This window comes from Silurus meridionalis, chromosome 20 (genome assembly GCF_014805685.1).
Source record: "Silurus meridionalis isolate SWU-2019-XX chromosome 20, ASM1480568v1, whole genome shotgun sequence".
NCBI classification, from domain to species: Eukaryota; Metazoa; Chordata; class Actinopteri; order Siluriformes; family Siluridae; genus Silurus; species Silurus meridionalis.
The window spans coordinates 5197683-5209855 of record NC_060903.1 but is presented as its reverse complement, the minus strand read 5'-3'; the positions used below and the strand labels follow the sequence as shown (position 1 = coordinate 5209855).

Below are 12173 nucleotides of genomic sequence, written 5' to 3'. Positions count from 1 at the left end.
ACCGTAATTAGGGAAATAAACACGCATATTAAATACAACTGGAGCAGTTGTATTTCATTTACAATTGACCAAATATATATATATAAATATATATATATATATTATATATATATATATATATATATATATATATATATATATATATATATATATATATATATATATATATATATATATATATTTCGAATAAATTATTTTATACTTATTTATGAAACCTACATAGAAAAAAACAAGAAGTTGTTATTATATCATGTAGTAGGATTGAGCCTGAGCGTCGCTCGAACACGCCAAACCGGAACCGGAAACGAGCCTGTGGACTTCCTTTGTTTTGTCAGACGAGCAGCAGAAAGCAGGAAGATGGGACCGATACCGTCAAAATGGATTCAACTGCTATTAGTTTGTTTCTTTTATTCACGTGAGTACATTTTTTTATCACAACGCGACCCAATTTCACTACAAATGTAAAAAATTTGCATTGAATTGGTATTTTGTTTATGTTGGAAATCCCCAGTCATGACTTGGTTATAACCGGTACCACAGGCTTCATTGCACTATTCCAGTGTATCTCTAAATGTCCGTGTTTTAACTGTCTACTTATAAATCACTGATAATAAACACTCGTTATTTAGAAGTCTGTTGCGGTATAACATGGTGTAAAGACTCACAGGAGTGTGTTGTTCAGGAGGTTTACAGAGTGTTGGGTCATTTCTTTGTGTCTCAGGTGTAAGCTGTAGTTCAGTGGAGCAGAAGATTTATGTGGTACTGAACAATACAACTCCATGTGTCCGACTTCTCAATGCCACTCATCAGATCGGCTGTCAGTGTGAGTATAATGCCAAGGATGGGTTTGATAAATGTGTAAAAATGTCTACATCTTTTGTAAAGTCTGATGCACTTGCTCCTGGAAATCATCTTTGTGTCATGTCTTGTCCTGGGATATAACATATATAACACTAGTTTTTCTGACAATTTGTCATCTCTGACGTAGTTCGTTTGGATTTAACTAGTTTTTAGACGAACCGTCTCGAAGCTCTTTCCTCGGATTACAGAGGGCAGCTCCTCCAACCTCTCACACACACACACACACTTTAACTTACTTATTTTACTAGGTTATTTCCGTCTAATAAAACACTAAAGCAATAAAGTGTGCTCACAGGCGTTGCGTTAAATATGTAAGGAGTAAAACACAGCGCTGCGGGACTTGTTCTTCTTCTTCTTTCGGCTTCTCCCATTAGGGGTTGCCACAGCGGATCATCCATCTCCATACCACCCTGTCCTCTACATCTGCCTCTTTCACACCAACTACCTGCATGTCTTCCCTCACCACATCCAAAAACCTCCTTCTTGGTCTTCCTCTTTTCTCCTTCCTGGTGGTTCCATCCTCAGCATTCTTCTACTGATATACCCCATGTCCCTCCTCTGCACATGTCCAAACCATCTCAATCTCACCTCCCTCACCTTGTCTCCAAAACGTCCTACATGCACTGTCCCTCTAATAAACGAATTTCTAATCCTGTCCATCCTCATCACTCCCAATGAAAACCTCAACATCTTCAGCTCTGCTACCTTCAGCTCCACCTCCTGTCTTTTACTCAATGCCACTGTCTCTAAACCATACAACATCTCAGGTCTCACCACAGTCCTATAAACTTTCCCTTTCACTCTCGCAGATACTCTTCTATCACACTCCTGCTATCACTCTTCTCCATCCTGCCTGCACTCTTTTCCTCCCTTCTCTAACACACTCTCCATTAAACGCTGGGGGACAAAATATAATCTAGCGATACGGTTTAAAGAAATGGAGGATATTCTCACATTATGATAGTGAAAGATGCTTTAGTGTACCAGAGACAGTAAACATGAAATAAAACCAGGGCACAAAAGGAGTAAAATGATTCACATGAGGATTTCTTGGAGTTACTTTCACCACCCCTGAATACCAGCCAATACATTTTTTCTTTCTCTTCTACCACACCGATTTACAATCTCTCTGTGACACTTATGTTCCCATGGTGAAGAACCACAGTGACACACAGGGTTCCTATGCGTTTTGGAAAAATATGAATAAAATATGCATTTTGTGTGGACATGGCCAATAGATGTTTTTCATGGAGTTTGGAGGAGACTCTCATAAGTTTAAGATTCTTCAAAGCTATGATGGAAAATTAATCCACTTCTGAACATGGAAACTGATGAAAATCCGACACCATATTTCGTGTGGATTTGTGTTCTGTAGCATCCATATCAGGAGACACTGGGGTTCTTCATGTGCTGGAGACGGAGGACGACCTGGATTGGATCGTCAGAACCGGACCTCATTCTCCATACGTGGTGCTCATGGAGTCCACCGCACTCACCAGGTGCTGCGATCGACCCATAAACACACACTTTCTTTTTGTTTTCCTATTTTTGTTTTGCCCTCTTTCTCTTTTCCCAGTGTGTTCCCTTTCTTTTCTGTTTTCTGGTTGTTGTTGTTTTTTTTGTTGTTGTTGCTGCTTACTTTTCCAGTCCAGTTTTTTTTTTCCTTCTCTACATCCCTTCTTTCTTTTTCTTCTTTCCTGTTTGAAATTTTCTTTCTTTCTTTCTTTCTTTCTTTCTTTCTTTCTTTCTTTCTTTCTTTCTTTCTTTCTTTCTTCATACTCCCTCTTTTTTTTTTCCCCCTCCTGTTTTCCTTCCTACTTTTCCCTCCCATATTTAATTTGTGCCCGTCCTGTTAGTCACGAGCGTGTCCCCTCTCCGTCTCTGCGTGCAGATCCACTATGATGAGTCTAAAGAACTCAACCCGGGTTTCAGGAGTGGCAGTCGTTCACAAGAGCACACCTTCAGACCAGGGATTCTCACCTCACACGTCCTGCCCCAACCAGAACACGGGTCTGTACGCACACGAGTTTGTAAGAGTGAATGTACTCGTTATACTTTTTTGTGCGTGTCTAAAAGAGCATTGTATTTGGATGAGAGAGAGTAGAAGTTTGTCAGTGACATCTTGTCGAATGTGTCGTTTTGCTCGTTTCCCTCAGGCGTGTACACTGAGGATTACGGCCCTGACCTGGCCAACTGCAACACTACAGTGTGGAACCCTCTGGGAAACGGCTTGTCCTATGAGGACTTTCCTTTTCCGATTTTCTCTCTCAAGGATGACAACGAGACACAAGTCATTCGCCAGGTGGGTGTTTGTGTCAGAGAGTAGAAAAGTGTTTAACTTTGTACATGGGCTTCCTGAGGTTTGATTTGGTATATACAAGTACTGAAATAAAACTATGATGACATATAGATAGTGAATACAAAGCTTTTTGGAATTTGGTCTGTCTGTTTATTTATTGAAGGAAGGAAGGAAGGAAGGAAAGAAAGAAAGAAAGATAGATGTTTGTAAGAAAGAAAGAAAGAAAGAAAGAAAAAAGAAAGAAAGAAAGAAAAAAGAAAGAGAAACATGTTTGTGAGAAAGAAAGAAAGAAAGAAAGAAAGAAAGAAAGATGTTTGTAAGAAAGACAGATGTCTGTGAGAGAAAGAAAGAAAGAAAGAAAGAAAGAGAAATGTTTGTGAGAAAGAAAGAAAGAAAGAAAGAAAGAAAGAAAAAGAAAGAGAAACATGTTTGTGAGAAAGAAAGAAAGATGTTTGTAAGAAAGAAAGAAAGAAAGAGAAAGAAAGAAAGAAAGAAAGAAAGAAAGAAAGAAAGAAAGAGAAATGTTTGTGAGAAAGAAAGAAAGAAAGAAAGAAAGATCTTCGTAAGAAAGACAGATGTTTGTGAGAGAGAGAGAAAGAAAGAAAGAAAGAAAGAAAGAAAGAAAGAAAGAAAGAAAGAAAGAAAGAAAAAAGAGAAACGTTTGTGAGAGAGAGAAAGAAAGAAAGAAAGAAAGAAAGAAGAAAGAAAGAAAGAGAAAGAAAGAAAGATGTTTGTAAGAAAGACAGATGTTTGTAAGAAAGAAAGAAAGAAAGAAAAGAAAGAGAAACATGTTTGTGAGAAAGAAAAGAAAGAAAGAAAGAAAGAAAGATGTTTGTAAGAAAGACAGATGTCTGTGAGAGAAAGAAAGAAAGAAAGAAAGAAAGAGAAATGTTTGTGAGAAAGAAAGAAAGAAAGAAAGAAAGAAAGAAAGAAAGAAAGAAAGATGTTTGTAAGAAAGACAGATGTCTGTGAGAGAAAGAAAGAAAGAAAGAAAGAAAGAAAGAAAGAAAGAAAGAAAGAAAGAAAGAGAAATGTTTGTGAGAAAGAAAGAAAGAAAGAAAGAAAGATCTTCGTAAGAAAGACAGATGTTTGTGAGAGAGAGAAAGAAAGAAAGAAAGAAAGAAAGAAAGAAAGAAAGAAAGAAAGAAAGAAAAAAAAGAGAAACGTTTGTGAGAGAGAAAGAAAGAAAGAAAGAAAAGAAAGAAAGAAAGAAAGAAAGAAAGAAAGAAAAGAAAGAATGTTTATAAGAAAGACAGATGTTTGTAAGAAAGAAAGAAAGAAAGAAAAAGAAAGAGAAACATGTTTGTGAGAAAGAAAGAAAGAAAGAAAGAAAGAAAGAAAGAAAGAAAGAAAGAAAGAAAGAAAGAGAGAATGTTTATAAGAAAGACAGATGTTTGTAAGAAAGAAAGAAAGAAAGAAATGTTTGTGAGAATGAGAGAGAGAGAGAGAGAGAGAGAGAGAGAGAGAGAGAGAAAGAAAGAAAGAAAGAAAGAGAAAAAAGAAAGAAAGAAAGAAAGAAAGAAAGGCTTGGAGACAGAGTATTCAGCCAAAAAAAAAAAGCATATCTTTATTGCAGTTTTCTTCTTTGTCTCTAGTGTTATGAGGATCACAACAAGCGTGTGAACGGAAGTGCTCCTAAGTACCCACTGTGCGCCATGCAGCTCTTCTCTCACATGCATGCCGTCACAGACACAGTGACCTGCATGCGACGCACGGACCTGCAGAACAGCTTCAGCCTCAACCCGGGTACTAAAAGTTAACGATGTGATGCATCGACTCAAAACTCCGCGTCGTGTATACAAGTTGGCATTTGTATCACGAACATATTTGCATCCATAAAATTATTTATACATGATTATTAGTAGATGCAGGTGTGCTATACTTTTATTATTTAGAAAGTGACCAATCATTTGTGACCAATATTTGATATGTAGATTTATTTCTCCTCGCTAAACCGTTTCTCGAGCGCGTTCTCTCAGCACCACTGCTGCTACGTGAATGACGTATCACAGCTCTACTGAGACCGAGGCGTGTCCTGAGAGTCATATAGAATACAGATTAACATGGCAGAGGTAGAGCTGCATCTTCCTAGAGACAGAACAGGAAAAGAACTTCTGGTTTTGTTTCATCTTTTTCTCTTTTTATTTTTTTAGCACTTTTGTGAAAGGGCCATGCTTTAGAAGTCAGAAGGCACAAATTTATGATTTACTGTCTGTCTGCAGCGAATAAATAAAAGTGAACTCTTCCATATTGAATTGTAGAGCATCATATTTTTTTTATCGAATCAAATCGGAATTGGATCGCACTGCATCGTAATAGTGGTAAATCGTATCGTATCGTATCAGTAGCTGTTTTATACGTATCTTTACTGTATCGTATCTTTGACTATGCATCGAAACGCAAATCTACCAAACAGCCAGTATTTATTACATGCACTGTTCCTCTCACAGAGCAGCTTTGCGATCCTCTGTCGGACTTCAACGTGTGGGCGACCATCCGACCCATTAACGCCACCGCCATGGGACACAAGAAGAACGAGAGCATGGTCATTGCAGCAACCAGGGTGAGTGTTGAGACTGATGTGGAGATATATATCTGTATCCTAAAGCTTGTCTTGTTTAAACAGTTAAATAAGCCACCAAAGTATTTAAACATCTGACTTTTCCAGCCATATGTGGTTCTTCCTCAAACTGTTACCACAAATGTACTCAATTGTTTAGGATGTCTCTTGGTGCGATTATTTTCCCTTCACTTGAACTAGGAGACTCAAACCTGTTCCAGCATGATCATGCTTCTGTGCACAAAGCCAGCTCAATCAATATGTTCTTTACATGGGTTAAAGTGAAAGATCTTGAGTGGCCTGCTGTAGCACACTGACCTCAACCCTATTGAACAGCTTTGGGATGAATTGGAACACTAAGTGCACCCCAGGCCTCCTTATCCTTACTTACATCAGTATCTGATTTTAATCATGATTTTGGTGTTGATTGAGCAAAAAATCTCCAAAAAACACACTCCAAAATCTAGTGGAACATCTTCCCAGAAGAGTGAAAAGTTATTTTAACAGCAAATGGCTACTAGATGTGAAATGGAATGTTCACAAAATACATATAAATGTTATGGTCAGGTGTCTTGTGTTTGTGTAGGGCCATGTGACAGTATACTCTTTAGTAGTAGACAAGCAGTCTTTGTTCTGGCAGTCTGTAACACAAACTCTCTCTCCCTTTTTTTTCTCTTTCAGTTGGATGGGAGATCGTTTTTCTATGACGTCGCTCCATCAGCCGAGGGAACAGTGTCTGGCATTGTGACGCTTCTGGCCGCCGCCGAGGCCCTTCGCTCGGTCGCTCAAATGGCTCCGCCCCCACGCAATATTTTCTTCGCGTTTTTCCAGGGGGTATGTGTTTATTATGTTAAACATTTTTTGTGCAAATCTGATCCAGTGCTTCATGTATGTAACACTTTAGTATCCGACTCTTTCCCCATTTACCAGGAAACATTCGATTACATCGGCAGCTCCCGGATGGTGTATGATATGCAGAAAAATAAATCGGTGATCGATTTTGACAACGTGCACTCGTTTCTGGAGATCGGCCAGGTTTGCTATATGGCCGCCACACCCACACATTCGCTGCATGTCTACTCGGACATGCACACACACTCACACACTGTTGTGTTCACAGGTGGGGCTATGGAATCAACAGCAGCTGTGGATGCATTCGGATCCTGTATCTCGGAAAAACAAAACGGTGAATGAAGAGGTGGGTGATGAAAAGATGAAAAAAATTAATAAATGAAAACATTGCCATAGGCATCAAACTCACCTGGTTCACTTCTGTCTTTTTAAGGTTACATCTCTGGTGGCCAACATCAAGTCCGCAGCCTCCATGTTGAATCTCTCATTGGATGAACCCAATGCCACTCAGGCCTTACCGCCCTCCTCCTTTCAGCGCTTCCTGAGGGCACGGCCAATCCCAGGACTGGTGCTGGCAGACCATCGATCCTCATTTACCAACAGGTAGGAGAATTAGCGTGCATCAGTTGTAGCAAACATTTACGGAAGTCTGTTGTTTTATGACAAATGTATACATTTTATAAGCACAGTCCTAATTTAAACACAGATCAGGCAGCAACATTAAAACATTATGACTGTTAAGTGAATAACACTGATTATCTCTTCATCATGGCACCTGTTAGTGGGTGGGATAAATTAGGCACATTAGGAACATTTTGTCCTTAAAGTTGACGTGTTGGAAGCAGGAAAAATGGACACGCGTAAGGATTTGAGCGAAATTGTGACTGCTAGACGTCTGGGTCAGAGCATTTCCTAAACTGCAGCTCTTCTTCCTGGTCTGCAGCGGTCAGTATCTATGAAAAGGGTAACAGAGAGGAACAGTGGTAAACCACCAACAGGGTCACGGATGTCCGAGGCTCATTGTGGACCGATTCAACAGATGAGCTCCTGTAGCTCGAATTGCTGAAGTAGTTAATGCTGTTAGTGCTCCACGGGTCACAACTGTTTTGACAGCAAAAAGGGGACCAACACAATATTAGGCAGGTGGTCATAATGTTATGCCTGATCAGTGTATATAATGAATAGGAAGGGATTTAAAGGGAACCAGATCCATTCCTGTGTCAAGATATTCTCCAGGAAAGTGCTCTTCAGCTAGTGTTAGCTAAAAAAAAAAAGATCAATTATATTCTCGTCATGTACGCTTACTGTGTTGCTAAATAGTATCACATGATTTACTGGTGCAGAACTGAGTGAAACCGATTGCATGCAGTTTTAAACGCAGTAATCGTGGGTGAGTGTGTAATTGTCAAGGAGACGCATTGCGTCAAACCAGTCCTCAAGTAAGAATGTACATACCGTTGAAAAGAAATAGATAATAATAGAATGTTCTTGCCTGTGTTGTCTAGGTATTATGAGAGTCTGTACGACACAGCAGAGTACCTGAACGTGAGCTACCCTCCCAACCTGAGCCCAGAGGAGCAGCTGGAGTACGAGACCGAGACTGCCAAGGTACTTTTACTTCGCTCAGAAGTATAACTATATCAATGCAGCGATATAGATTGTCATGTTCACTCTAGGTTGCACAGAATGTTATATGCCTCATGTACCTCTCACCATTTTTTGTAGTCTCTGAGTAAAGTGGCTACTCTGGTAGCTCGCTCACTGTATAAGCAGGCTGGAGGGGATGACAGCGTGCTCAAAAACATTACAGCTGAGCCAAAGACGGTGAGTCACATGACATACTCATGATCTGAGCACATGATCTTCTGGAAGTGAAAGCACAGAATCAAATCTCTCTCTTGTTTGTTTCAGATGGCCAAGTTGTTGTATGGCTTTCTGGTGAAGTCTAATAACAGCTGGTTCCGTTCCCTTCTGCCCCCTGACATGGTGTCAAGAGAACGCAATCCCATCTTGGGTTCGTCTAATTTTTTTTCCCCCGCGCTAAATATACTTGCGTGTCATGCAGTCTTGAATGCACCATACAGTACGGACCGAGTAGTGAAAACACGGCTTGTACTGCGCAAACGCGTCTACTTCCTGTCTGAAGTATGTTGAAACAATTTACGGCAATTTCGCGTATTTATATTGTTTTGTTTTTGTTGTTATTATTATTATTATTATTATTATTATTATTAAACTTGAAAACATACACAACGATGCCAAGTGTATGGAAAATAAACTAGAGTTGCATATAAAATTTTATTAATTTAATAAAATTAACTAAATTGGCACAATAAAAATTTTAAGTGATTAAATAAAATTTTATCAATGTAAAAATTTAATTAAATAGTACATTTGTTAGACCCCATTTGGGCAATACAGATGTGTAAAAAAGTGTGTTATTTAAACAAAATGAATTCATTAATTCTCTCGATATGCGGAATTGTCTGTATATAAACCACGAAAGAATACATATTGCTATGCTGTCGTAAAAAACGTCAGCGATGACCAGAAGTAGCAGCGATTTCGTGCATGCTCAGTACAAACGGTGTCAAGTAGTGACGACGTCCTCGTTCATTCTCGTTCTCATTCCTTTTTCCCGTCTGCAGCTTCAGGCCCTCCTCAGTACTATGTCAGCTTGACGCAGACCCAACAACCAAAGAGCGTGACCACTTTCGTGAGGTACATTCTGGCCAACATGACCGGAACTGCCACCATCCTGAACCAGAGTCAGTGCCAGAATCCAAAAGACATTCCCGGCGAGAACAGAGATGTATGTTTTCAGTCAAACCAATACATTTCAGTACACAACAACTTAATTGCAACGTAATTGCATTCGCCACATAACTAATTAGTTTGATTTTCCCGATCGCTCGCGTAGAGCACGATAGACCAAAAAACGTATAGGGAATTGTTTTTATGGAGTTTTATGTTGGAATATTGAAATGTATTAATAATAATATAATTATTCATTATAAAATGAAGTAAAATGTTAATACAGTACAGTACCGTATATATAAAATAGCATTTTGCGTCTGTTAATACGGGGGATTACTGTATTTAATTCTGTGTTAATTGATCATTGTCGCATTTCTGGATTCGACCCAAATGTCTGTAATGCGGATAAACCCACAAACAGCTGAATTAATGGCTTAATATGAAAAAGTATTGTTTCAGAGAAATATTTGTAGTTTGGATGTACATGCATCAGTAACTGCTGTTGATTTGTCTCAGAAGTTTCCTCTGTAGATTTTAGTCCTAAGAATCTGTCCTGCACATACGCACAGAAGTCGGATGAGAAGTCGGATACTCCACTCACATGCCATATGAAGCCCACCATGTTTGGATAATAGTCAAGTTATTAGTGCGTATGTAAAAATATTTGTAGAGTGTTTGAGGTACTGAGGGTTTCACTCTTGCTGTTCTGTCTCAGCTCTACGCATACGAGTGGGTGTCTGGCCCTGCATCAGAGAACCACACGGCAGGGGAACCATTTTGTGTCCGTGCACCTGTGCGCATTGCTAGAGCGGTGTCCCCCGCCTTCGAGCTCCGACAGTATGGTTCCAGGGAGTACTCCACGTGGACAGAGTCTCGCTGGAAGAACATTGGAGCGCGTATCTTCCTAGTCGCAAGTCCGCAGTTACAGGTAACAGGGCAAATCCAATGTAATGGGTTTTTTTGAGTGATGAGCAACACTCGTCATCCGCTTTGTGTTTGTGCAAACTGTCCAACTCACTAAATTTATTTCTCCTCCCTCTTCTTGTCTCACAGATGCTAACACTAGGGGTTGGGATCGCTGTTTTGCTGGTTTCTATCTTGGTGACGTACTTCATCAGCTCGAAGGCAGACATTCTGTTCAGTTCTGCGCACGATCCCCCGAATACCACCTACTGAACACGATCCTGCTCAACCCGCTGACGATCTCGCACTCCCCTACCTTCATACAGACTTTATTACCACTATCCCGTCTCCCATGTTAATTTATAACTCAGTACCACTTTTCCGTCTCCAGCATTACAAGCGTCGTGTGCAGGAATGTTTCTTGATAATGCAGACCTGCGAACCTTTAAATAACTTTATTCCAAACTGGTAAAGAAAACGCACCATAATATTTAAAGACTTTAACTACACCTGGTTACACTGGACTGAACATGACATAAGGCCAGGTTTACAGAATGGACAGGAAACATGGGTAGGAGGAACATGTGTGTAAAATCAATTGTTTTTTTGTTTTTTTTTTAAAGTGCAGAATTTCCATTTGTGCTCACTGTACTTTACTCAGTTTGGCACTAATCCGAAGTTTGTTTGTTGTTTGTTTTAGCCTTGTTTTTGCTGATTTGTGTCCGAATATTGAATATTAATGAAGCGGTTTGTAATTTTTAGAGCCTTCTGTTATTTGCAGTTACAAAAAAAAATACCAACCGCTTCTTTAATGTGTGTGTGTGTGTGTGTGTGTGTGTGTGTGTGTGTGTGTGTGTGTGTGTGTGTGTGTGTGTGTGAGAGAGAATGTTATGAATGATAGGATTGTATGAATCTTGATCAGTCGTGTATCTGCAAGCAGTATGTTCAATAGTTGTACCAGATTTTCTGAACGAGATGTAAGATCACTACTAAACACTAGGTCTCATGGGAAAAGACACCCACAGCATTTTTTTCTTTTTTTTTTGTTGTTTTACACATTTTCTGTAACAGTAAATCTCTGCAGTTCCCAGAGCTTCGTATTAATCGGTTTGTGAACAGTGATCAACCAAATCCAGAGTAGATGAAATGATTTAATGCCTCGTGTTATTGTTTTGGTTTGTATTTTTTCTTTTCAGTGAGAACGAATGAGAGTAGAGCTTGATATCTTGATTGCAGAATAAACATGGATTATTTGACAAAACTTCCATTTGTTATTAATTCATTTGTTAAATTGTAATTATGTGAATTTGGTGCCATTGTAACGAGAGAATCAGTGTTGTTTATTTCAAACAATCTCTCACAGAAACTAACCCAAGCTCAGTACCGAACCTTGACATTAATGCTACCGTGTGCTCAAACCACAATACAGCTCTGTTCTTTGTTCAACACCCAGAAAAGAATTAGATGAAATCTTTTGGTGTAAACCCCAGAATACAGATAGCTTAAGATATAGCTACGTTAATATAGTAAATATAGGCAAACACCAAAATATATACTGAAGTGTTTAAAATCAAATGTTCTATTTATTCTGAACCTGAACTATATGTGAAGGAGGTGTGGCCAGTTGTGTCACATGGTTGTTGGAGTTTCAAATGTTCAAATGCAGTATACATTCAAGTGGACTTTACTATACTAGGTGTGTATGTTCAGTGTGTGTACATCTGTGAGTTGCCTGAAAGTATGTGAGTTGGCATTTTATATTACATTTACAAGATATTTGATTATGTTCATTCTCATGTAGCTTAATGTTGGACTTTTTTTTGAGGGCATGTTTGATTTTAAACAGTAACATCCTATAACTAAATGTATTGTAAAATATGCTTTCAAAGCATTTTTTAACCATAAAATTTTAAACCACATTTACTAGGGGTCCAAGCACTC

General features: G+C 39.0%; 1 protein-coding gene across 1 annotated transcript; it reads left to right on the top strand.

Annotated features, from left to right (window-relative positions):
• Window positions 1–264: 264 nt before the first annotated feature.
• Window positions 265–11493, top strand: ncstn (nicastrin). Its single transcript, XM_046876640.1, has 17 exons — window positions 265–415; window positions 722–823; window positions 2237–2360; window positions 2753–2871; window positions 3018–3163; window positions 4756–4906; window positions 5611–5723; window positions 6402–6554; window positions 6651–6755; window positions 6841–6918; window positions 7006–7175; window positions 8078–8180; window positions 8298–8396; window positions 8484–8586; window positions 9221–9384; window positions 10045–10257; window positions 10383–11493. Exons 1-17 carry the CDS (start codon window positions 358–360, stop codon window positions 10503–10505), a joined length of 2124 nt encoding a protein of 707 aa, XP_046732596.1. The 5' UTR covers window positions 265–357; the 3' UTR covers window positions 10506–11493.
• The last annotated feature ends 680 nt before the right edge of the window (window positions 11494–12173 follow it).